Source organism: Anser brachyrhynchus (genome assembly GCF_964034855.1).
Source record: "Anser brachyrhynchus genome assembly, chromosome: 3".
Taxonomy (NCBI): domain Eukaryota; kingdom Metazoa; phylum Chordata; class Aves; order Anseriformes; family Anatidae; genus Anser; species Anser brachyrhynchus.
Genome location: NC_137696.1, coordinates 67,590,162 through 67,617,208, shown reverse-complemented (window position 1 = coordinate 67,617,208; position 27,047 = coordinate 67,590,162). Strand labels below are relative to the sequence as shown.

The 27,047-nt window shown below is 40.8% G+C and overlaps 1 protein-coding gene across 4 annotated transcripts in view; it reads right to left on the bottom strand.

Annotated features, from left to right (window-relative positions):
* Window positions 1–27,047, bottom strand: part of ARHGAP18 (Rho GTPase activating protein 18) — a 92,291-nt gene that overhangs the window by 37,544 nt on the left and 27,700 nt on the right. The window contains exon 2 of one of the 4 annotated variants that reach the window (XM_080586796.1): window positions 4,959–5,015. The exons of 2 other annotated variants lie outside the window; for them this stretch is intronic. In XM_080586796.1, coding sequence (XP_080442922.1) covers window positions 4,959–5,015 — 57 coding nt within the window. Of the gene's footprint in view, window positions 1–1,202; window positions 3,999–4,958; window positions 5,016–27,047 lie in introns of those variants that run through there. One more of the 4 variants, XM_080586795.1, reaches the window with a different exon arrangement.

Sequence of the window (27,047 nt, the reverse complement as noted above, 5' to 3'; positions counted from 1 at the left end):
TTTTTAATTTAACATTTCTGCTATACATATCCCCCAGTCTGGAATGGCACAGAAGTCTATTTAAAGAAGAAATAACAATTCCAAGTTCTGGTAATCCTACTTACATCAAATCTCTAATTCAACTTGCAACAGTCAGTTCCACTGACTTCGTGGTATGTATCTTCCCAGCACAACTGGTCATGAAGAATTTTTGAAAAGCACTTTTCTTCATGAATAAGTTCTTATAGCTTGACAATACCCCTAGGTTTTGCTTTGCTTTCCTACTTCTATTGTTTGTCTTTTTTTTTTTCATGTTTAGTCTGCTATCTATGACCTTAATTATAAGTGTGAAAGGACAAAGTAGAACTACTAAAGTTATGGTTTGTGAACTGGTGAGTCTAAATGTCTGATCAAGGTCACTCTTTGTTTCTTTCTATCTTGCTTCCCCTTTGACTGACAGCCTACCATTTTTATAGTTTGATGTTACCAGTTTCCAGTACACCCTGCAAAATGTACCTTCAAAAAGCAAACTTTCATCTTAAGTATAGCTGCCATTAGAAAAAAGAAACCAACAAGCTGAAACCTCTAGGTCTAATCTTGACCCCATTAAGCCATGGCCAAAATTACCAGGGGTCCAGCAAAGAACTCATCTTAAAAAGTGCAAAGGTTGTTATGACGTAACCGAAGCCGCAGGTCATCCCTACAGTCAAATATACCAAAATAGAAGCCACAAACTGATTCATAGTATCATAAAGAACATGTGGATTACAGGACTAGCAACGTCACCTAACTTCAAAATTAGTCCTACTCTGAGTGGAGGCAGACTGGACCAGATGACCTCCAGCAGTCCTTTCTAAACTAAGGTACTCCACTACTACGGCAGTATATCCAAATTCTTCCTTGTATTAAAAAATACTAAGTCCTTAACACTTCAGGAACAGCTTCAGATGTATTTCATGCCTGAATTTGTCTCCATATTTAAAAAAAAGCAGGGTTATGTTTGGGGTTAAGTAATAAATATCTGTTATCCCAAGAGAAAAACACAGCAAAGATCAAGCTTTGTACATTTATTGCAATGTAAACCCAGTAAAGTAAGAAGTCCTACCTTCCCATTTGGGTGACTTTGCAAGTTTATCTAGAATTAAAACAAAAGCACCTAGTCCCTACGTTTTATCTTGGGACAACTGACCCTTTTTAGTTACCCCTAAGTTAAAAAAACATACCTTTCTCTCTGAAGATAAGCCCCTTGTATGTCCAGCTCACAGATCCTTTCACACCATACGTGCTTGATTCTCTGATAAGAAATACTAACTATATGGACTTTGCCTTTAAAGGTAAAGAGCCTTATGGAACCACTATCAGTCTCCACCCGCCCTGCCTCTCTGCTCCAGATACAAGTTAATAAATGACAATGAATTACGAAGATAATACGCACCCCAACATCATTCTGGATCCTGTCCTTACACGAATGCCCAAGAAAAAATATATAAAGGAGCATTAGGCTTGTGCCCCAATGGCAATAACAACACCTTGCAGTGTGTGCTGCCCAGTAAGTACAATTTCTCCGTGCAGCTAACTTGGTCCTTAATCCTTTCCTTACAGACATGTCCTGTTTCTGATCTGGGCTGCTTGTGAATCCAACAGCAATTATGTAAAATGATGGGCATGGAGCTACATCAGAAGCATCCTCAGAAGCCGGAGCAGGGGCAGTGCAGCTGCTTGGAAAGCTGGCTGGGCTTGGCATGGTTCAGGCCTCCTGCCTCAGACAGCCAAAGGTGCTGGATCCTTCCCAGGAGCAGACTCTGTACACTTGAACTGCCGAGAAAGGGAGGTCAGATTGCAGCTTATCGTCTCTCTCCGGTCAACCATTCAAAGCTGCTTGGCAGGTTTTTGGTGGCCTTTCACCTTTGGAACAACCTGCTCTGGCTGACCCACCTCTGCTGAAATTTAACCACCGCTGAACACCATCCAAAAGGGAAAGTCAACAGACAGGATATGGTAAAAGCATACACTTTTGGGGGACTCTGCCAATTTGAGGTGAGATCATCTGCAGCAGGCTGCTGCTCCAGGCCACACATCCACGGAAATGCTCATCCTGTCCTTCCAGAAAAGAAAGCTCCTTAGCTTCCCCAGATTAAATCACACCTCAGAGAAGAGAAGACTGTGCCCTGAAATGCACAGCTGGCATCTGTCACAAAGACTCAAGGCCATCTTCAGGGTCCTGTGAGCGTTTGCTGCATATCAAAAACACTCCCTTAATCCTCAGAGACTGCACCCTCCAATGACAGCTCCCAGGTTTGCTCTAGCCGAACAAACGTAGGCTCCTTTTCTTCTAAGGCTCTCCACAGCCCGACCTCTCCATCTCCCGTTGATGAATCAGCACAGCACCTCCCAGCTTTGCACAGGCCATAATGCTGCCCGGCACTGTGAAAGCCATCACCAAGAAGCACGTGGGCAACCAGGAAAACCTCCTGAGAAATGCTTGCACAGAAACGTCACTGCTCTGCTATGAATCTCTCCTCCACCTTCCATTTTGCTTTCAGGCCTACTAAAGCTATTGGGCCAGAGGCGGCAGCACTCGGGCTGTTCAGGAGCTGAGGCCACAGATCGTCACGCTGCTCACACCCTCCTCACTCCTCCTTTTTATTGCCTGATCTGACGCTATCAACCTGCTAGCTCCAATTTCTGTTTAGGTGGCAAACGCTTTCAAAGCCATCTTCTTGTTCTGCATGTCTCCACACCCACAATTAACATTTCTATGGGCCAGGACATAAATAGGCTCACGTTGCGAAAGAAAATTGCTAAAACTTCAGCTGATAAAGTAGGTCAGATCTTCATACAATTCCGCTTGGTTCCAGTTTCTTTGCATGTCTTTCAAGAGAAGGATGACAGTGAAGCAGTGTTTGGTGCGTAATCTGCATGGCAGTGGTGCCAGGCATCCTCATCTCTGCCTGTCCTATAACCTCTGGGCAAAATAAGGCACAACCAAGAGAAAGAGCCATTGAGAATAACGAGCACAACCTTGATATCATATGGTTGGCATAAAGGAAAAAGACACACACAAAAGAAAAGGCACGATAAAGGTTGTCAATTAAGATTTTCATTTTTACATGTCTATTGACAAGACCAAAACATGGGACTTCCAATGATACCTTCCAATAAATTCAATCCTTTTTTCAAAAATATGCTTAGCAAGCACTAGTTGTGTATCCAAAAATAAAAAACACATAGCTGGGAACAAGTTACAATCAAGAAAAAAAGAGAAGGGGAAAAGCAATCAGTCTTAGCAATAAGATTCTGAAGAACCTAGAAGAGAGACGCGTTTAAAAAAAAATATTTCATCCCACATTCACAGCAAGATTCATAAAATATCAAGCTTGAAAAATTATCAGCAGGAAATAAATACAGTCCATTAAAAAAAAAAATCAACTATTACTGTGGTTGCAGGAAATATGTCACTTCTCCAGTATGTCCTGAGGCTTTCAGTTGTTCAGCTTTTCTGTTTAAAATTTGAAGAACACTGCTGCTTTTCACAAGTACTTTCAAGGAAATCTCTTTTCTTCCCCCCAGAAAATGTAAACCTCTGCTAATAAACACAGTCACTTAAAATAATTTTCAAACATATTTAGCATTCCAGATTACTAACTGGTGAGCTCACTCTCCAACAGGTTTTCCCCAGAAAACACTTCTTTCCATTAAGGTCTTAGCTAACAACACAATCAAACTCCATTAAAAGCTTATTAACATTTATTTCTAATTACTACTAAATAGTTCACCCTCCAGATAGCTTTACGGGGCGTAGTATAATACTTTCATTTCTAAATTATACAATAAACTCTGACCTCTGAAACTCAGACACATGCCCTTTGCAGTCGATAAGATTTTTACCTACTTATCTCAGTACAAAACTGAGCCCCCAGGTAGAAAACCCATTCTTCAATATAATTAAACATTCCTTTATTGCAGTCTCTTACCAGAGTTATCTTCTTATCCCACCCACCAGAGATGCATTTATTTATTAGGAACATCAAGGATGCGAGACGAAGCGCTCCAGCTCTTCCAAAGGGGAGCCATTAAAAACAATTCTCGTAATGAACACCACTCGTTATACACTTTGTAAAATTATGAGGACACAACTTGTATGGAAAGGAACCAGATTTGGATTATTTCACTAAGCACTGAGAAGCCTCATGTTGTGGCAAGTACTTAACGGAGAAGAACTGTATGTAAATATTTTCTTAGGCCTTTCCTTTTGTGACCAACTGCTTCCTTTCTCAGCATGCAAGAAAATGTGACCCTTCACATCATTCACTGTTTTACACAGCTTAAAAAAATGTTCTTCAGGTTCTGTCAGCCTGGGTTTTATTTCATCAATAGCCGCTTTATACTGCAGTTGTCCTTCTTCCCCATGAAAATCTTTCCTATGAAATCTTAACCTCCCTGTCTGTTCCATTGCCTGTTTAGCAGTTCATACCTGATACCTATCACAGGTAAACCACAACAGCTGGAGAGGAATCAGTTAGTAAGGTGCACTTTCACTGGTCTTACTGATAAATTTGGTCCATGGAAAGCTAATCTCACCTTTACTTCCATTCTTCTCCCTTAAGGAATATGGATTATGTTGTATTTTAAAACAGTGAGCGGTGAGGAAAAGATAGCTTTGTCATTTCTGTAGTGCTAGCCACTAATTTTGGAACCAAATATGATCTTTCTTTCTGCATCACTACGCAAGTATAGTAATTGTATGGTATCCCTACATACTATATATATATGGATGCATATGCATGTATTAGATGTGTAAATACACTAAAAGGTAGACAGGCTAAATGCAAGGATGTTTGTAGTCAGAAAAACTAGGGAATACACTGTTGAACCAAACAGAATAGCTTAACAGTTTTGAAAGAGAAGTAGAGTTCCTCTGACAGTATTACTACAGGAGAGCTCACTGACTACAGTAAAGGACAAAATCCAGCTTCTACCTGCTGTGTGAATATAAAGCAAAAAGATTCCAGTCCCTATAATCAGTAATCTTCTTCCTGGAAAAAAAAAAAAAAAAAAGCAAGAACGGATGAAATGCAAGTGAAAGGGAGGAGTGGGAAACACCTTTTCTAAACATAAATCAGGACTTTCTATACAGAGATCTTTTTTTCTACCCTTTTCACAAATTTTTGAATTAAAATATTCAGGCCTCGTTCATTCCTGAATAAAAATTGTCACAACTATAGAAGTGTCACAGCTGGAACAGGGGAGACCACCTGATTAATTACTGGGTTTGACCTCAGTTAGGATTCAGCTTTTGGGGGTTAAACAAACATGGTCCTTTTACACAGCGGCCTAACAAAGCCTATGGGAGTCTTAATATTGTCTTCAAACAGGCTCTAAATGGAAGGTCCATTTAATGTTTTACCAGACTAAAAGTTTCACAAACGTTTGCTAGTATTAGTTAACTTTCGTCACTGAGAACAATGAAAAAAAAAAAAAGCATTGCACTAGCAACCAATATAATTACTGGTCAGCCTGGATTATTACATCCACTAAAACTGTACACTGAAAATACAATCTTCATATTCTTGACCTGAAAAGCTTCTTTAAGTAATCCTGGCCATAAACCATTGCTACTAGGATTCTTGTACACGCACCATGTTGAGCACCGCAGCCACTTTAAACATACTCTGTCACCCCAATAAAATAGCACTTTGCTGACTACAGCTATATGTCAGCAGCAACTTCTGAAACGCCCAAGCAAACGGAGTCATCGCTTCCAAAGCCAGCGTCCACTTGGCCATTTCCATAAAAGCTCTTAATAGTAGTATTGTAGCCATGCTTCAGCTGATACTGGGGGTCACTGGCACAGAGCATCATACAAACGCACGGTTAGAGTTAACAACCTGATAAACAAGATACACAAAGGCTGTGAGAAAGGAAAAGAGGGGTGGGTACTTGGCCTGAAGAGCTGAAGCATGCTATTCAAATTCATGGTGCAAATAAGTGACACAAACAAGAATAATACTCGGATCTCTGAAGTCTTTCCCCATGGACCAGGGAGCTTTAAAGATTGAGATCTGACCCATAGCGAGCTGCAGGGCAGATAAAAGGAAGCACTTTTGTTGTGTGTTTGTGATAGACTCCAGCACCACGTCTATAAATAGAGCAGCTCTCTCAAAACAGAGTTATCTTGTTGATATAGGAGTTACAAAGTTAAGAGTGATTCTCATAAGTAATTTTTAGTTTGTACAAAGGCTAACTAGATTTAAACAACCAATAAAAAAAAAAAAGGCAACTTTTGGGTACTGTGACCCATTTTGGTAACTAATTACTGAGCAAATAACATGCATAGGATGCTGTGCTCTTAAATATAAATACAGGACTGTCCATGTCCTTTGCAAACTGAATGAACAATGAAAAAGATAAGGAGAGGGAAACAACGTGGTCTTCTGTCCAACTTTTCATCCTGAGAGCTGCACTACAGAAGCAAGGGACTAAGAAAAGCTCCTCCGTCCCTCTCCTTTCAAGAAGCCAAGTAGCACCATAGGGAGCAAAGACTTCCCATCTGAATTAACCAGGAGAGCCCTAATCTAGTGTTTGCAGCAGTTGCCCGGCTGGAGCATCCCGTTCCCTGGGATGTCTGCCTGGGAAGTGACCTACAGACCTTCCCACAGCCACAGCACCTAGCAGAGGCATTCTCATCTTTCACGGTTTCTAGACAAAGCTAGACAAAGAACCCAAATGACAGTAAAGGCCTTGATTCCAAGAACATTTTAAATCAAGAATATTTATTACTAAATCACTCATTCTAATTGATTTCTACCTGATCTTTAAGAAATTTAAAGCAACCCCTCAGCAATACCTAACGAGACCCAAGTCTGGACATCGATATCCAATCCAAAGATATTTCTCACCCCTTTTAAAGTGCTTCATAACTTTTAGAAGGCATTACAGCAACTTCAGCCTGAGCTTCAATTTCTGCTTTTTATTCTAGCTCTTAGATCTTGCCATTTGGTGCAACAACTGCATCCTTTTCTTTCTACCTTTTCTAACACTTGTTCTTTCTACAACTGACTGCAAACTCTCCTGCAACTCGGTATTTTCAAAAAAGTCATAAAGGACACACAAAGATAACAGTAACAAACCAACATAACTTCCAGTATTTTCAGTGAATTGACACTCAGCACTCCTTTTCCCACAACTTAAGACTTTTCTTATAGCTACCTGATGACCTTACGGGAAATTCTGAATGTCAATTGTTACCAAACTTGCACAAATCCCCCTGAAGCTCCAAAGAAAAGCTAGAGAAGTAGGAAGTGAGGCAAAGTTCTGTTCTCCTTCCAGGGAGTACAAAGTCATTTCAAAGAGGGTGTAAAACTTTCTAAGTGAGCACAAAAGGGCTGAGCAAGGAGAATCAGGTCTCTTAGGATTTCTTGTAACACCTTCAGCTGCTGCTAATATCTGGGAAAAAAAAAAAAAAGCACACTACTAAAGCTGTCATTTTAAACACCTCCATGAATAATAAATGCCAAAGTTAGGGCTGCCAGACTACAGACCTAAAAAGTATATACTTATACACATACACTATACTGCTTCTTTACATATCCTCATTACTACACTATATATACTATACTGCTTCCAGATATATCCTCATTATTATTTAAGAAAGATTTTACCCTATTGAGCATGACCTTTCCCTCTCCTTTCACAACCCCAACCTGTCACTGCAGAAAACAGGAAGGAAACTGTAGCAATACTTAGAATACTGCACTTATTATTGTGGCAACTATTAGAATATTACATTTATTTTAGAATATTACATTTATTATTCTAATCCACTACACCAGAGATAGGAGATTGCAGATACTATGCCAAAAACTAATCTGTCCAAACTATATGCAACGTTTCTTAGCTAAGAAGATTAAAATATTTCATGACATTTCCTTTAATAGGACATCTTGTTCCTACAGAGCCACTTAGACTCCATCTATATTCTACTTATGATTAGGTAAATTATAATTATGGTAAACTGATATACATACACACATTATCTAAAATGGTGTATAGATCACTGGCCCCTGTGTATGTATACATGAAATAATTTATTATCAAAAAAGGTGTTACAACTGTAACATATATACTTTTAGAATATTTGCCAAAAAAAAGTTATTTGATTTGCCATTCCAGATTCTTCAGTGATAAATGTGATCTTGTTCCACCACCCAAAAAAGGAGAATTACAATTCTGGATTGAAAACTGCAGCCATGAAGCCAGTCCCCCACAAAATGACAAAACTAGTTGCATTTCCCTGTTTTTTGGTGACTGTTGTATTCCAGTGTCTGTGCTGCTAAACAGTCTCTCAATCTTTTAGCTTTCATTCTGCGACCATAAAATACAGACACCCGCTTATTTCTTTTAGTGAAAGATAAGTCTCATGGTACTCAGTTTTAGAGCTTTAAATAAATCATTTATTAACAGACTTGCAATATTATCACTATTAGCTAAACTAAGGAAGTAGTATCAGAAGAAATTTTTGGTTTTAGTTCTGCTTTGACAAAATGAGGTCGCCTGTGTTGTCTCAGGTTCTGCCACCCTACTCCTTTTAATTCTTATTCTACTTAAATGAAGACTCCCAAAGGCTTTGAAAATGTTTTTGTATTTTTATTATTTTTTTTTTTGCCCATACACAGAAATGTCTAGTTCAGAAGCATGTATTTTAGAGAGGAATATAGCAGTCAGTTCCTGGGAGTGTCAAATCCACCAGTGGGGAAAACAAGGGGATGAGGAAAGCTGGATGACCTGTACAAGTAAAGTCACACCACTGCCCCACTTCAGAAGCACCTCAGCAGCTTGTGCACACTTTCAGAGGGGCTGGAAGTCATTATATTGCCAAAGGAAAAGAGAAGTCAGTTTCCAAACTGACTCAGTATATTTCCATTCCATACAGTTCTGTTTAAAACTCCAGTTGCAAACAAGACATAGTGTACATAGATGGGAAAACAAGGGAAAGAACAGTCCCACTTGAATCTCCTCTGTCACATTTTTGGCTCTGTCCCTTGGTGAGTTATCTGTCTTTCTCATTCCTTTTAAATGACTTCCACATCACCTGTCTCCATATGGGCATTTTTGTCTTCCTCTGCAGTTTTAATTCTTTTATTCTCTATAATTAATATCAATCATGAAAATACATCAAAATATGTTCTCTACAACTCTCATGCTGCTTATTGGAAAAAATATTCAAATACATCATATACATTTTTAAAGTACACTTTTTGTGTAATCTTCTAAGGGAACCACTGGAACTAATCATCCAAAGAAGAGAAGAAAACCTGTGTGAGATTACTTCAGGCTCTACAAATATCAAAGAGCATAAAATAATAAGTGAAATGGATACAGTATTTGTAATTCCATTATTGAGAGGCACAGAGGGGGAAGATTTAAATAATTTATTTTTCTTTTCACAGCGGAAAAAAAAAAGCATGTCAACAAAGCCTGATTTAAGCTATCCTGGCAAATTCCAGGGCCATCTGCTAAAGAACAGCTACAGCCATGAAATGATATTGGAGGCACTTTTGTGCCTTTAAAAGCAATTAGCTCTCTAAAAGCATTAGCTCTTACCATGTTAAAAGATCTATTAATTAGACCTATAACCCTGTTAGTTACTAATATAAGGCCTACAGCACAATTCAGTCGTTTTGTTTATGCTTGAAGGAAGTTGGCACACATTCCCAGTCAATTTATTACAACATAATCCTTACATTCAGTATAAACTGTAAACCAATTTGCATGAGCGTTCCCAAACAGCAGGAGAGAAAATCCATGCAGGAGTCTCCAGACATTTCATAAGGAAACTGTTCTCATTATCCAAACAAGCCACCAGCAAGGACCCACTAAGACAAAGCAGGTAAGCGTACAAAAGCTGGAGGAGACTGCCTGCAGAAATAACCACTGATGAGGTGAGATACCGGCCTGCCCAGAAACAAGCCCAGTGCCAGCGAGGCCAAGAAGCACCCATAAAGGCAAGAGGACAGGGGAGAGCAAGGCCTCAAGGGCACCACGAGGGACACACAGTGTGGGCTAGGTCAGGTTTAAGGATCAGGAAGAAGGTGTTTGCAAGCCAGCCTCCTACGCCAAAGGACATCAGCTTCAAAAGTGGTCACTGTGGTTTCACCTGCTCTTGGAGGAGCGAACGCACAAAAAAGCTGCGTAGGTACGTCGCTGCACATGAGGCAAACGTGCTTTGTGGAAGGAACATCTCTACTAGGTGCCACACAGAAAGTGCCACAGCAAAGGCAGAGGGCAATGCAGATTGCCCTGATCCAGCCGTGTCCTTCACATGGCCCCTTCCCAAAGACCCACCGCACAGCAGAAACACCCACTGTCACCTCAGCAGAAGAAAAGAGATTGGGAAAAGCACACACACACAATTTTTACATTTTGTGTTAGAGGGTAACTGCTAAAAAGTCAGGACCCTCCAGAACCTTTGCAACTTCTCCTTTCCTACCAAATGCCTTTTTCTAAGCAGATTCCCAGGGAATACCTGCTCCAGGGATGTAGCAGCTAAATTGTGGGCAGCCCTCTCTGTCACATGCACTAATGAGCACTTCCAAAGGCTTGGTGTCCTATGACCCAGCAGGAACCCCACTAAAGAAAAAAAAATACATTAATATATTTCCCCTCTCCCCTCATATCGCTGGTAGCCTCTAAATGTTGGTAGACAAATAGGGAAGCAGAAAGCTTCTCAGAAGCACCGATTCTGTCCTTCCCTCCCCCCTTTGCTACCATCTCTGTTTTCCAAATATTGGCAGAAAAAGCATTAAAATGCGTATTTTTCCAACCAAGCTCTCAGCAAAGCTTTAATGGTCTTGTATGAAAAAAAAAAAAATCCATCCCTTCACTTACAAATTAAGTATACAGATGTACAGCTACCAATTTGAACATGCAAATGTTTTCATGTGCAGGTTTGGAAACTAGCAGGAGCCATGTCACAAAAGCCTGGTCTGTAATTTCAGAGCTCTGGCTGCTCAGTTGTTTCACTCCCACAGCTCAGAAAAAACTTTCCACGCTCAGTGGAAAAGTCCTCTAATCCAGAATGGAGGTGACACCGACGAAGGAACAACAGGTTTTCTGATGTCGAGTTCGCGAGGAGCAATGGGGAGTAATTACCCAGAGTAATTAATGTTTTCTCATAGTTTGGGTCTCCCTCACTAGGATGTCACCAGCCGCTTAATGACTGCCACAGCCTTCACAACCGTGCTTTCTGTTAACGAGGTCTGGGCATCAGGATTTGAATACAATGACCGAACTTCCAACAGCAAGGTCTGAAAAGAGGCTTTGTTTCGTTCCATGAGAGGGGAGAGGCAAAGAGAACACAATAGAAAATAAATGATAGGGGCAAAAACAGAGAAGAAACAAATGCTGGAAATTAAGAAAAAGTAAACAGAAAACATGCAGAGTAAAAAGCAAATTATTTAATAGGACCAACTACTTAAAATGAAAAACAAACACTACAAAACAATCCCATATGTATTCTGTTATTAGTTGATCCAGAATTTTACACATATAACCCTTGTTTTTCCTGTTTCCTCTAAAAGCATTACATTTTGTCTTACTCTTAAATCTGATTTTTTTTTTTTTGGAACAAGCAGACTCTTCCATGTGGGCACATGGGCAGCAAGTTCATCAAAACTTGACACACTCGTGGAAGACGTCATCAGAAGGCAAGAGAGAATGTTCAAAACTGGTCAGAAGGAGAAGGCTGACAGTCACAGCATGCAAAGGCTGTTGGCTCAGCAGATGAAAAAAAATATGCTACTTTATAATATAAGGAAAAAATGTTTTAAGAATTATAGAGACTAAAGAACAAAAGAGCTCTTATCAACTTTAGTTTAAACTACATTCATCAAAACAAGGATGCAGCCAAGGACTGCAAGAATTCTGGGATTTAAGTATTAACTACTGCTATTAAGTTAAAAAAAAAAACTATTTTTTTAGCTTTATAAATAAAAGACAATTCTTAATAGAAGTTATTTAGGAAAATTGTTTATTTTCCTTCCTAACCAACTTCCTAACCCCTTTCTTTACCAGCATCTTACAAACATGAAAGATAACACTCTCAAAGTCACCATGTATGTGGTACATATATGTGGTTTTTCAGCTGATAACATTCTCCGTTATTACCATTCTATTTTGGATGATGGCAATTAGTTATATAAAGCAATGCTGTAACAAAGTATCAATCAGTCCTTTCAAAATGATTGCATCACTAATATTAGCCATAACTCTTACCCCAGATGCCCAAACAAAACACTTGAGTGCAGGGACAACTGCCAGAAAAAAATGCAAGTGAAAAATGATGTTGTACTCTTTTAACTGTCCCCAAGTAGCTAGAGGTTAAATCCCTGACTTCAACTTTAGACATACTCCTTTGTGTAAACAGGGTAAAAATAACACTTATTTGTAACACTAGGAAGCTATGATTATCAACCCCAGTAATAATCAGGGAAAATGAAATACAGTGCTTCACATAAAACACACTAGAACTCAAATTAGGTGCAATCTATATGCCAGTGTTTCTATAAAGTCCTATTTTCTTTTGCTGTATGTACATACAGTGTGTACAAAAGAACAAGAAAATGTTATGTACTCAAGTACTACATTCCATAATTTTTCATTAGAGGACCAAGCTCCCAACGCTAGATATCTGTACTTCACATTACCAGACACATCTACAAATAAATACCAGATGTTTTTATACCAAATTACATGTGCATAGAAAAAAAAATGCTGTGTGCAATATTAAGTCACGTGAAAATTCCATTCTAATTAATTTGAAAGCATCATATTTTGACAGTGGCCCAAGCTTGCAATTCAGAGGAAAGGGAAAGGAGGAAAGACAGCCAGCCTGAGTGGACTTGATCTGGGTGCACAGAGCAGTGACATTTCTAGACAGGGAATCCCTGATCCGAGGTAACACTGAGCAGAAGCTGCAGGGCACCCTGCAAGTCAGGTCCTGGCTCCAAACCTGCACTGCCCGACAGCTCTGTCCTGTCCCCATCCCTCACACCACCTTGCCATGTCGGGCAGGATGCCGGTGGCATTCTGGCTCTGAAGTGCTCCCTGATGTTCCCTAAGCACTAGGGGTGCACCCTGCATCACAGTGGAACCAGCACATCCCAACAGCGCTGGGGAGGCAGCGAAGGAAGCAAACATCTCAGAGCCTGATCTGGGTGACAAGTACATCCTTCGAGTTCAGACAAAGTGACACAGTTCAGCACCTTCCTACCAGGCATACTAAATTAAAAACATTCTTAATGGTTGTTTTTGTTTGTTTGTTTGTTTTCATGGAAAATGCATTCTTGCAATCTTTGTTTTTTTTGGATACAGGAAATACTTGGATACAAGAAATATATAAGTACCCAACTGTGTCTCAAAAGATAAAGAACACTTCCCTCAGCAAAATAAAGCACATGGGCAAAGTCTTATTATATACTTACGAAGACTGTACAAGTACCAATAGGTTAACACAGAAATGGAAGCATATACTTGTTAGCATCAAAGGGGTTTAAAACCTACAGTGTAAGTCAACAGAGCAACGGCAAGGGAACTATAAATCTCATTCAGAAGTAAATCAGTTAGAATGATTTGTACAATGCCCTCTAAAAATAAATGACCTTTTTTTTTTTAACAAGTATATACAATATTGTCTTAAATGAGGTAATACACTGAAGCTGTCTCTTCCACAGAGTGCCCCAAGTAATGCTCTTCAGCTGCAATTCCTTCTCTGTTCACACTGCCTTCACACCAGAGCAACCTTGCAGTGTCCCAGGGCAGATATGCCCAAGGGCAACACCTCCAGGCCACCCCACCCTTCACAATAACTTGCAAGACTCCAACACCACCTTCTAAGCACCCTTCTCGGAGTGCCACAAATCCACATCCTGAAAAATCATGTGCCAGACCCTAAGATGTGCCAGATCCCTCCCTACTCACAGGCAGAGCTCTTCAAAGACAGCAGAAGTAGGAAGGTAGCCAGCCTGTCACGCACCCAGGGTTATTCAGGGGAGATAGAAGGGTATCATTGTTTACTAGGAGAGACAACATGGGAGAGGTCCAGCCACCAGGTCTGTCAGAGGACTGTATGACAATATTTAGCAGAGTCATCTAGACGCAAAACTCAAGCACGCCACCTGCTCAGTGCAAGTCACCACCCTCCCCAGCCACAGCAGAGAATATTTCTTTATTCAGAAATAGCAACAGGTCCACATCCAGAGTAAGAGCATCAGCATGACATCAGCACAGCACCTCCATCGGCAGCTAGGCTTTCTTCTGCTGGAGGTCACCAACAGACATCCAAGGCAATGCTGTGACCCTTTGAGCAGCTAAGCCACCTCTCACACAAAATCCAATGCCATTGCTTTTTCCTTTGTATTACTCATTCAGGTTGACACAGCAGAAAACTTGCATTTCCTAGCTGCACAAAGGACTTAGTCTGGCCCTCATCATTAGTTTTTCTGGACAGTCACATCTGTCTAGCAGTTACCCACATGCGAGTCTGCCACAGTTGGATATGCCAGCCACCGTGGCTTTCTTCCAAGCTATGAAGCCAGAGAAACTTGGGCAGGAAGACCTTGGTATATCCTGCAGAAGGAACATGCAAGACGTTTTGGTCGTATCTCCTTAACTTTAGTAATTTCCTCGGTATTATGGGGAGCCCACTCAGACAGAGGATGACCAGGCAGAGTCTCACTTACCCTACAACACCAACTTGGTGACAACCATGCAGAGCAAGTGCTTCTGAAAAAGGAAAACATGGGGCATGAGGGATCCTTGGTACAGGAAAGCAGACAAAGTAACACCCTCTTCTGTTGTAAGGGTCACAGGCCTCCTCCTTAGGACTCTAGATGGATGTAGATGCCCTTTCAGTAGCTTGGGACAACTGGTTTTCCTACGGCCCCTCAGTGCAGCAGTACTCTCCCACCCTTTCTCAGATGGCAACCAGCTGGATGCAGACTGGGCAGCACACGGAGCTCAGACAGCAGTAAGATGGCGGACTTCATGGGGTAAAGTTGCCAAGCTACTGACCGACAGACCACCCTGGTGGACAACTGTTGATGAGGGATACAATAAACTTTGGGAGGAAGGCCTGAGACACATGTTCTGTACCTCCCAGAGCTAATGAGGCCAGCCACCAGGCAGCTTTCACACCAATAAATGAACGTCTTACTCATGATCCAGAGGATGAAAAGACCCTCTGGGAGTTGCTAGCGATGGGCCTGCATCACCAAATTTGGCAGAGGCAGTGCCAATTTCTGCCTCCAGCAATTCAGCCATGTCCTGAACATGCCTGAGAGAAACTCCCCTGGACTGGTTCAGCACCAAGCAATGTGACCTAACTTCCGGGACAGACACTGGCCACACCGGTGCACGTATGTATCTGCCTGACCCCTCCTTCAGAGGAGGCACCAGCCCCTTCTCCCACACAAGCTGCAGCTGGCAACCACATGCTGGTAGGTAAAATCCACCACGCAGCTGTTGAAGGACAGCAGCAAGCAGGGCCTCACAGCACCTCACTCGGTACGCAGTGAAGGCTGAAAGGTGCTTGCTAGAGGCACTTGGGGACCTGCTGTGCAGATGCAGACAAAGCATTTTCACCACTTGCACGGCCGTTGGGGGTTCACTGAGGCCAAAGACCACACTCAATAGCATGCCTCTGGTGAAATGGTATCTTCATATTGAATTCTAAATACCAGCTGAAGAATCCCTGCTTTATGCTTTCACAGTCGCAGAAGAATAGCCAATTGTCCCCCAGAAGCTCAGGGGTCCCACCACAAAATGTAAAAGCTGAGGAGATCCTTTTCTAGTGCTGAAAAGGCTATACAAGGGCTGCATGGATTCCATATCATCTTAAATGGTATGGAACTTCATTTAAAAGTGACTTAATTTTAAAAATGCTATTGACCGAATTCTGACTGCAGTTTTTTAAACCTTCTTTACAGCTCAGCTGTCCCTTCTCTGAAAAGATCTTTTGATTCACTGGTGGATTTCTCCCCATTTATTCATGCTGCTGCAGCCCACCCCTTACATCGTTCATTATCTCTCATGAAAGTCCCATGCACACGCACTGTGAGAAGCCACCACAGATACAGGGAGGATGTGCAAAGCCACCGTCAACACAGGGAGGAAAACAGAATGATCACTTTGCATCCAAGTAACACTCACGTATTTCTAAGGCAATGCCTGCAGCAGGAAGATGGTTCAGCTTGCTACAGAATGGGAAGCTTGGAGAAGACCTCTGTTGCTAACAGAAACACAGTGCTTCACATAAAGCACACTAAATCTCAATTAAGGCACAATCCATTCACCCGTGTTGCTATAAGCTCCTATTTTGTTTTGCCATATGTATATGCAGTGTGTACGGAAGAACAAGAGCAATGTTATGTACTCTCGACTACTACCACCTGTGATTGTACACAGATGCAGAAGATGTGCTCCAGCAATTACATAAACGTGTTGTGTATGGTAAAAATACTTTACACATTACATGCATTATTGCAAGTTATTTCCTTGTTTAAAGTACTATCAATGGCTTCTGGTGACAGCAGCAGCTTGAAATGGGACAAAGGATTGTCTCCAGCTAGCTCAGAACAAGCCACAGAATCAAAACACAATAGTTGAAGATAAAAATAGAAGCTTTAAAGGATTACAGTTTCCTCATTGACTACTATAAGCTGCAGAAGTGTTGCTCCTACTTTGAAAAGCATCTGAAGCTTTTAGAGTATGCTTCACTGAACAGTTTTGTTTTTCTACCTTATGTCAAAAAATCTTACTTCATACTAATATTTTGACTCAGATAAATTTCATCAGTCTTCAGAAGAATCTTAATATAACTTAAACTACTGGTGAGTACAAATTCTTAAAAACAAATGGAAAATAATTCAGTTACAAAGAACGTATCAGCATAAATGTTTCTTTGAATTCAAAAATGGAGAACACTTCTAGGAAATAAAATGAAGGGTAAGAAACATGTTCAGCTATCCCAGGGTCCTATAAAGGTAAGATAACTTCAACTTCAAATATAAACAGATATTAGTTTCTCATGCCCACAGTGTGGTTGTATAACGGAATAACTTGAATAACTCACCTAGGAAGCTTTGGAGTAAAGTGATAGGTGAATAGGCTTTATAACTGGAACAATAGTGTGTAAAATGAAAAACTGCCCAGTTACTTCTCATTTCTAGACTTCCAGCTTCCCAAATATTCTTATGAACACGTTTGGTTTGTGGCTTTTTTTTTTTTTTTGCCTTTTTTTCCCAAAGATCTGACAATATTATGGGGTATCTAGTGGACACCAGAAAACTTTTTCAGTTTTAATAGCTTTTAAGCAGCTGTCCACTGTTTTGAACAAAACATATTAGCATATTCAGATGCAACCTTGATTCTTCTGTTTAATAAGAACAGTACTCCTACTAGTGATTTGTGCAATATAAGCTACTTGGAGAAATATCCTCTAAGCAGTTGAAACTTTATTGGATCAAAGTCGAATTACAAGTTTATTGGAAAATACCTATGTGAGAATACTCAGAGGGTGAGAAAGAAATAGGGTTCAAAAACCTCCAAGAGAGTAACATAAGAGAGCATGGTACAAAAGGCACCAGTCTTGTCCAGAATCAGAGGCTGTGCACCTGTGTCAACATCACACCACACACAGGGGAAAAAAAGAAACAGAAAAACAAAAGACCAACCTGGGCTGAAGGAAAGGTCTCCCAGTTTAGGCTCAAACCACATGAATACAGACAGCTATGCGTCTTTGGGGATGGAGGCGACATACCTATCAACTGGGCAGGCTCACGCTGGTGCTCAGCTAAGGTCTGGGCACACTGCGATGGCCACGTGCCCCCAGCACATCCTGATGATCTGCCCACTCTTGGGGTCCTGGCGTTCATAGGACAGGGAACACCCCCGTGCTGAAAGGCAGCCAAGAGCTGGGCTCCAGGCTCCTGTGAAACTCTATGTACAGGCTTAGATTATAATACACCATTTGAAAGGTTTGAAAAGACTGTCACATAAAGTTGCTTATGCTGAATTAGTCTTTGTTGTCTCATCCCACACTGTCCCCTGCTCTGTTTCTCACTGGCATGGCCCTGTGCAGATGTGCTGACCCACAGTCTGGCTCCAGCTACATTTTTCAGACTAACTAACTGCTAGCTGCTAACTCTCACCTGCTAATTAACAATATATCTTAGCAGCTTCTTCGAAAGCGTACAACAGAAACTGAAGTTGTGCCTTTCAGAGGTTAAATATATACATACATTTAAACTGAAACTTAACAGAAATTGTAACAGCCTATATTGAGGTCTGTGTTTAGTGAAACCTGCATCAAATAATTCTGCAAACGAACAGTGACTGAAAATGTCTAAGAGAACGTGTCCCTCACACTCCCTAAGAGAAGACTGCTAAACTTTAACAATCACTTCAAAAGTGATTTTGGGGCCAAGAAAGGCCCCCAAACCAAAAGACTGTGACAGCATTGCACACATTTTACTACCATATGTCTTCATAAGCTGTTTTCTGATTTGAAGTACAAAGTGCCAAATACCAGCTTTCACAGCATGAAGCTCATAAAGTTTCCCATAAACTTTCATAAGCAGCTTCTACTTACACACAAAGAAAAAATATGTTTTATTTTGTGCTTGTATGCACTACCCATCGTAAGAAATTTACACAAATATGTATTTTTCTAAGCTTTAACCTCAAAGAAGAACAAGTACCACAGTGCAAATATCCTTCTCCACAAGAAGAAGGCAAGAAGAATTTGGGTCACTGGACAGGTGCTTGAACATTTTAATTAGTACATAATATTTTTACTGACATTTGTAATAATGTCTTATTATTTAAAGCCTTAGCCTCTTTTACCCTTAAACTAGAAAATATTACAGTGATGAAAAGTTAGGTTGTGTTTCTTATAGGAAAGCCTATGAGTAATTCTGATTATTCTTATTTACGATACTGCTTCGATGTACTTACTGTGTGCACTATGAAACTAGAGCGATCTTACTAGTGCAAAGTTCAGAGCAAAGAAAGGTGTGTTTAAACAAGGCATCAATCAGCAAGCTTTCACAAGCTTATCAACTAACAACCAACTGTAATTCAGAAGTTGCGATTTAATTTACCTCATTACAGTGTGTGGGAATCAAAGCTGGGCTTTTGTTTCTTTTTTGGGAAGCACACTGCACTATGCAATTAATACGTGATGAGGGGAAGGCAAGCTCTCCGCAGCTCCATAGTAAGGGCGTGGGTGCTCCACGGTATTCCCCACCAGGGATCAGCACTGGATCCCAAGGATCTCTCCTCGTGCTGCAACGCGCCTTTTGCAGGCAGACGACATGCACACTACTGAATCACCGAATGGCATGAGTCAGGGCAAAATTAGCCAGAGGTTAAGTTTACACCAGCTTTAGAGTGACTGCTAAAGGACAAAATGTACCTGAACTGACTAAAAACCTGCCAGCATAAAGCTAAGCCACCAAATTATCTTTTTAATAAATCTGAACCAATAGATTTAAATTATATCCCATCAACCTCTTACAAGATACGGCCATAGCCAGTACTAGGACTCATAAAAATGAGTTCTCTTGTCAAATCACAGCCCCGTAATGATCACATTAAGCTGACACAGATGTAGGCTGCTGCCAGAGGGTTCTGTCAAATCCTTCCTTTTCTGTGGGTTTCTATAACTTCCCTTGTGTCAGCACTGTCACTGATGCAGTCACTTGCTAAGTCAGGTTAAGAAACCAATCTGTCTGAAAAAAACTCTTGTGAAAAACACTGCTTTCAGATGGATATTTTTTCTCTTGATCCAGCTCAGCCTAGTTCGATCAGACCAGAAATGTCAATGCCAGGGAAAAAAAAATGTAGGTGAAAGGTGGAAGGAAACTCCATTTTCAGTGATGTCCCTGCTCTTTTCAGCTCATCCCAGCCTAATTGGCCACAACCTGCACCACTGTCACTGCACATCAAAACTTCTGCTGGTTTGAACCCTCTGAGGCTTCTGAGATGAAAATAAAAAGTTTCAGTAAATAGCGTAGTATCTCTCCTGAGATAACACTTTCAACAGAACAAGAAGATATTCCTCAAGACTACTGGCATATAGGCTTCTCAGAAGATGACGCAGCTTAGCAGAACACAGCCACCCTCTGCAAACAGGAACGATGGGAATGATTTTTCCTACAAAAGCAATGCTGTTACTAGCGTTCCCTTACCTGGCTGTGGCAAAGGAAATCACGAGGTGAGGCTCCAGAAGCTACACTATGGATGTCAATAGACCTATAATCCTCTTAGCAACTGCCAAGAGAGAAAGCATTTTCCACTGGCCCACGGTAACCATAGCTCTGGTCTCTCACTGTGACTGCTAACCGAGTACTGGCTTTGTAGATGAGTATTCACCAGCACTTCCTTGCTGTTCAGCAGCTGAGGCTTTCGCTTACTGCACCAAGTTCCTTCCTTTGTATCTGGGATCACAGGCTCATGACCATGGCTATAACCACAGTTGCTATATCACTCCTTGGGTGATACAAACACGCAAGAACTTCCCAATCTGTTTGTCCAGTTACAATCTAGCTTTGCACTCTCTCAAACTAGTCACAAATCTCCCTGTTATCTCTTGATATAGTATACTCCTGGACCTTGATGTTGTATTTTACTAAAAGCAAAGAATTTCTCATAGAGGGAACATTTCAACAGTAGCCTTGAGTCCAGCCAACTATTGTTCTGATGATTACACAGCAATCAGCTAAAAATAATCAACTGATTAAAAATAATAAAAAAATAAACAATTTACTAAGTGCCATATCACTAAATGTTGACAAAACAATTCTCACACATCCTCTTAAGTATTCTCCTGGTTTTCAAACAGGAAGTAAAGTTAAAACATCTGACTTCCCTAAGTCCGAGTGAAAGCTGTCTGGGTGATTTAGGGACTGGTGGACAGGAAGAAGAGGTAGTCTGAGGAGTGGTAAATTGAGGATTTGTATTGATGCTACGTCAAGCAAAACACACCAACTGTTCTGCTGCAGTTTGGCACTGAGTATGCATGATGAGATATTTATTTATGTGCTGAAGACAGCATTATTCTTACCTTGTTGCTTTCTCACATGTGAGATACCTTCAATCATATTTCTAAGTATGCTAAAAACATTCACTTTTTTTCCCCCTCAAATACTTCACCCCAAACCACTTTACTCTTCCAACAATAACACAGGCAACGCAAAGTAAATATTCCAATACATGTATATGTATTTGTTGCCTTTTGGTCTAAGAAGCCTCCTTAGGAAGAAATGGTGTTGTAGGAAGAACACGGGTAAAGTCTCCAAAACTCTCCTGAAAGCATTTCAAGGCTAAGGGGACTGGGATGTTGTAGCAGGAGGGGCAGGGAACAGCCTGACAGAACAAGGGTGAATAAGGAACAGGTGATCCTTGCGGGACAGTATCAGTAGGTATCTAACCTTTGCTGTGTTCACTTTTACTCTGTTGAAATACAAGACAGTTGGCACAAAACAATAACCAAAGACTAAGTGCATAGCTTCAGCTTTTCCAGGAGGGCAGAAGGGTAACTTGCTCGTGTGCTCAACCCATTACGCTGGTTGGGTTGTCACCAAATACATATCCCAGAAGACGGCGTACTTTATAAAATAAATCAAATAATTTTTTTACACACACAAACACTTTAAAAACAAAAACCCTACATTTTTCTTACTTGTTTGGCTAGAAATATTTAAATTCCCTGCCTGCACACAATTATTTTGAGATCAGGATTCCAAGGCAGATACAGGTTCACCGAAAAACAAGCAGCCCTCACAAAACAGCTCATTGTCACGTTGGAAATGCTCAAAACTTACTAGTGTGGAATTTTTCTTCCCCTGGCCAAGTTCATTTACTGAGTTTGGAGTGACAGTCAGTGACCCATACATAACAGGAATCTGCAATGCCACTCACAGCGGGAACTTCTCTGTATCAGTTACTGTAATTACAGCCTCAGTTCAGTTGTAGCATTCTGATTCACAAAAGAAAAAAAAAATGAAGGCACACATTCAGTAAGTCTAGTAAAAAAGCATAACTATAGAGCTGGGTACTCGCATTGCAGACGTCTCTGAGGCACGTATGAACAGCCTTTTAAAACCTTACCACTTTCAGCTCCAACCTCTCTGGTGGCAGCTATGAAACAAGAGTAAATTACTGGCAATAACAGTTTCAATCTTTTCAATAGAGTGCCAATAATAGCAGATGGGAAAAGCCATTAGTCCTATTCAAAATCAAATTCAACAATTCTGCTCTTCAAAGAAAAAGAAGAGATGCAAATAAGAAATATTCATTTGATGCCACATTTAGAGCTAAGGCTGAAGTTCAGATTTACAAGGTTCCTCTGGCACTTTGCTCATCAGAAGTTCAGCTGCTTTCTAACTTTACATAAAGACTACATGCTTATAACAGCACACCTAGTAATATCTTGTGTTATGCTCTGTACGATCTAGATTTGTACACACTCAAGAAAGCTGTTAATTAAAATGTTCAAAAGGCTTTTATGCTTCACATTCCTTATAGGTATGTCACCTCATTCTCTCTATCTTATTAAAATAAAAAAGAAAGCCAGTATACAGTGAGCCCCAATTCTCCTCTGTTCTGCTACACAGCTCCACCGATTCAGCACAGTTATTCTCATTTGATACCTATTTAAGGGCCTGACCGAGAGTGGAACTGAATAGACTGTTTTCACAGATAGCAAAGGGCATTAAATCCAATCTAAATCCATGACATAGAATGATCCAGGTCAGTTAGTGAATTGAGCTTATTGAAATAATGTTGTTTTATAACACTGACAGACGTTAAATGGATATCTAAGGGCATGACCAAGGGACCATGTCTGCATAATGAGGACTGCCCTGAAAAAGAAGGGCTTGAAAAATGCACAGAGGACATGAAACTTGAGGTGAGTTCCAACAGGATGCTTAGAAAAACAACCATGCCTGCAACTGGATGTGGTGCTAATTAGCATCATAGAAGTGATTTTACCTTTGTGGGTGACATTCATGAGACTGACACTGAACTGCTCCCTGTAATTCAGGCTGGGAAGGCAAAATAGCGGGACACACTTAAAGAAGGATGCTGAAAATTGAAGAAATTAAACAAAAGAGTCACCCAAAAAAATGTTTTTAGACCGAAGAAACAGAGAGACTCAAAAATAATTACTTATTTAGTCTACAAAAATAAAATTGAGCAGCAGCTTGATGATGAGTTAACAGGCAGCTGAAGGGCTTTTTACTCTATTGGAAGGACATAACAAGAACCAAAGGCAGAAGCCAGATAAATTCGAAGAAGAAATAAGGTGCAAACTAGGGAAGGGGTAACTCGAGGGAGACAGGAATCTGGACGCAGGGAAGCAGGAAATGGTGGGCTACCACATCTTGCTGTCTGTAGATCAAGTTAGCGGGATTAATACACTGGTAACTAAGCAACACATTAAGGGTGTGCAGTACGCTACATATTTATACATGCATAAAGCACAAAAGACACAAAAGCGATTCTAAACAAAGCAACTTAGAGCGCTGTTGTCTATCAGCTCTATTTGAGTATGTCGGTAGGCACTCGACAATAAATGCTGTTCAAATTAGCAGGCAAACTCAAGGCAGGAAAGGATTTTTCTAAGGTATTTGTACTCACATAGAGCCTGTAAACTTAGATAGAACATTGCAATGATTTTGTAAAGTGAGCTAAGTGTGATAGATCTTTGCTTTGCATAAAAGCAAGCACCACATGGCAGGTACTGTGCTGGGGAATCCGTACTGGCATCACGGCAGACAGGTTACAGGGGGTAGGAACAACAAATGCCGTGATGATATAGAAAACCCCAGATCTGTGCTGTACTAACAGCTTGCAAAAGAAATTGCAAAAGGCTCTGCCACCACAAGCCCATTGTTATAATCAGCTTGTGAGTTTGTTGCTCACACACTGAGCATTACATGCATCTCTCACAGTGCTTTAGTCCTTCAGACTGGATTTCACTGGATTTCAATTCCAAGAGTGAGTCACTGGTGGGAAAAGAGAGGGAAAGGAATGAGAGCTTTTCTCTCTGAAGGAATGAGAACAGAAACTGCCCTTCAAAGAAGGCATGAATTCATATTCACTACTAGATTTCTTCTTGGCTTGAGATGCAAACTGTTAAATCTTCAGATTAAACTGAGCAAATACTTGAACAATGAAAGGCGATCAAACTGAGTGATTTAGACCAAAGCTGCCTGTAGAAAACACTAAGTATTTTATGCCCTTCACTTGTCACCCATCCCAACAGTCAACACAGATACTACAACCACTAAGTTAATAAAACCTGTATTTATGAAGATAAAAAATATTTTCTTTTATGCACGCTTGCGCAGTAATCCACAATAATGGGCTCTTCTCCACAACAAAAACTGTGACCCTCTCCTCCACTGCCACACACTTCCAATCTTCAGCTGACATCTCCCAGATTCACGTGGGTTCAGCAGTTAATAGGACAGTGAATCTCCAGCACCATGGGTGCTTGCTTGCAGGCATCATTTGGCAGAGACCTGAGGAGGTGGAATCTTCTGTTTTCCAGCAGCCAAGGGTTACAGCACTCTCTCCAGAACTGGTCTGGGTTTTAGTTCCATCTAAGGGAAACTGGGCTTGTAGTTCTCACTTTGCAAGCCAGTGCTGGCAAACCAAATGCAAGATTTAAATACAGCAAATAAGTGAGGGCGCGCATAGGTACATGACCTGTGAGGAAAAAGAGTCATGTTCTAGTCTTTATGAGATGCTGGAGTCCTTCTTAAGAAGTCACTAGCAACATGAAGATTCACAGTACCTTTGGGAGCATGTGATATTAAGAAGGCACTAGCTTGCAAAGCTTCAATACTCAAACTGGTCTTCTGCAATAAGCTTAAGAAGTACAATGAAGTGGCAGCAAAAGTGCACATGCTGGCTGCTGCTGAGAAAGCACGGTGACTCATTGGAGACATACAGGGAGACTGTGACTCACATGACAATTTGGTACAGCCAGGGAGACAATACAGAAAGGCAGCCTCTGAGATAACGCAAAGGTAAGGGAGACAAAAGCAAAGTCAACTTGCTGTGGCCATCACATTTAGAATCATTTATCTGTCACTCCGTTTGCATTTTAAGCACAGCTCTTGAAAATGCTCTGTAGCAGGATTTTATTTTTCTCACACACCAGTACGCATGCAGTTAGTTTTGCATGCATCTAGCTATTTGCAATTTTTTTATATCCTATTCCCCACCTATTTGATACTCCAGACCTGGCCTTCGCCTTACAATCACTTAAAAGATATTTTTAGCTGCATATATACATACGCACATTCACACACACATTCATTCTTGAACAGGAACAGTCCTGCAGAGGCCTGTCTGGATGAGACCGTTGTCTAAGGGTAAGCAAAAAGAGCCCTATGAAAAGTCTGTTGTTACCTGAAATGCCTGTGTGTGGATGGCAAATATGACACAGGACCTGCAGCTCTTTCTGCTACAGAAGATGCGGTAAAATCCCCAACAAGAAACCCAAGCAGCACTGGATGTCTACGCTTAGGTACGTCAATTTCACATTTCTCTCATGCATGAACTTTACATGCCTACAAGGGGCCAAAGTGGCTGCTGAAACAGAGTCGTGGGCAAGTTACTTGATTCACTCTTATTTTCCACAGTCCATTTAACATCAAGCAGTTCCATGGGAAAAACAAGAAAAATGCCCGTGCATGGACATCATAAAAAAGGGAGATAACACAAAAATGCAAGCAGCAAGACAGCCAATAAAGCAATAGTGAATCTAGTGGGTCAAAGCTGAGAAGTGAAAAGCAAGCAGAAAACAAGCAGTATGGAGGGGAGAGCTATTAAAATTAAACTTGACTGAGTAAACTGCTGTTGTGATTTCTCTAAGGAAGTTCTTAGATAAATACTTAGGTATACCACAGGAGTCACCCATAATCGGTATCTAAAATATAAGAAGATATTCCTTTAGCTATTACTTTAATATAAGCTGTAAAATAAATTCTATGGCAAAGACAGCTCTGATGCTAATTTAAACTTTGTCACTGACAAGACAACACTGCTAAATTGTCAAACTTGGAAGTAATCACATTAAAGCTGTTCTAGATTTTAGCCTGATGAACCAATAGTAGGGTAAGACTTTTTTACAGGAAGTATTTCACAGGCTCATTGTGCCTTTAAAGGGCCAGAAGAGAATGGTAAAGTAGCTCAATAATCTATTAGATCAGTAAAATATTGCAGTCCTATGAAGCAGGACTTCTTGTATGCCTGAAGAAAAACAAATGGTTAGGGAACATAGTTTCCTAGCTGCCACTTTATCTGGAGCACAGCCAATGCACTGCTTTTTCCAGGATGCACCAGTGCCATGCTTCTCCAACAGTCAAAAAACAATGCAGTCTCCAATGTTCATTGTTTTGAATGTCCTCGAAAAAAAGAAAAAAAAAATCAACGTAGTTGACCATTAGTCTTTCCAAAAGGGTTGCTTCATTACAATACGAACAGCTGGCACTGTATTACATCAGCTTGCTAGTGCTCTGATTCCCGTTGAAAATTACAGAGTTTTCGAGGCAGCAGAGGGGTACGTAGTGATACTGAAAGCTGTGACATGGAAAGAGAGGCAGCCTTCTGGATCTTAGCTGAGAGCTAAATGGCAAACGTGCACGGTTTTTGAAGCTGTAATGCTGCCAGTGGCGGAGCTCAGGCAAACTAAATGTGGGAACCCCCTGTCCTACCCAGCTCTAACGTACACATTTCTAATGCTGTAATTAAGAAAGGAGACCACTTCTCACCTTTATTCCCTATACACACACATAGTTACAAGGAAGGGAGCACCTCAACAAAAACAGGGCCGCGGCTGTGCTGTTCAAGCACTCCGTAAGCGCATTGTTCAGTTCGGTTCTTGCCTTTGCCGTGAACTCTTAGCGTGCCATACCAAGGCACATCGGTTATCTTTTGTCCAGGGTGACATCCAGCACTTCCTTCTATCTTTTTTTAATGAGATTATAATCAGT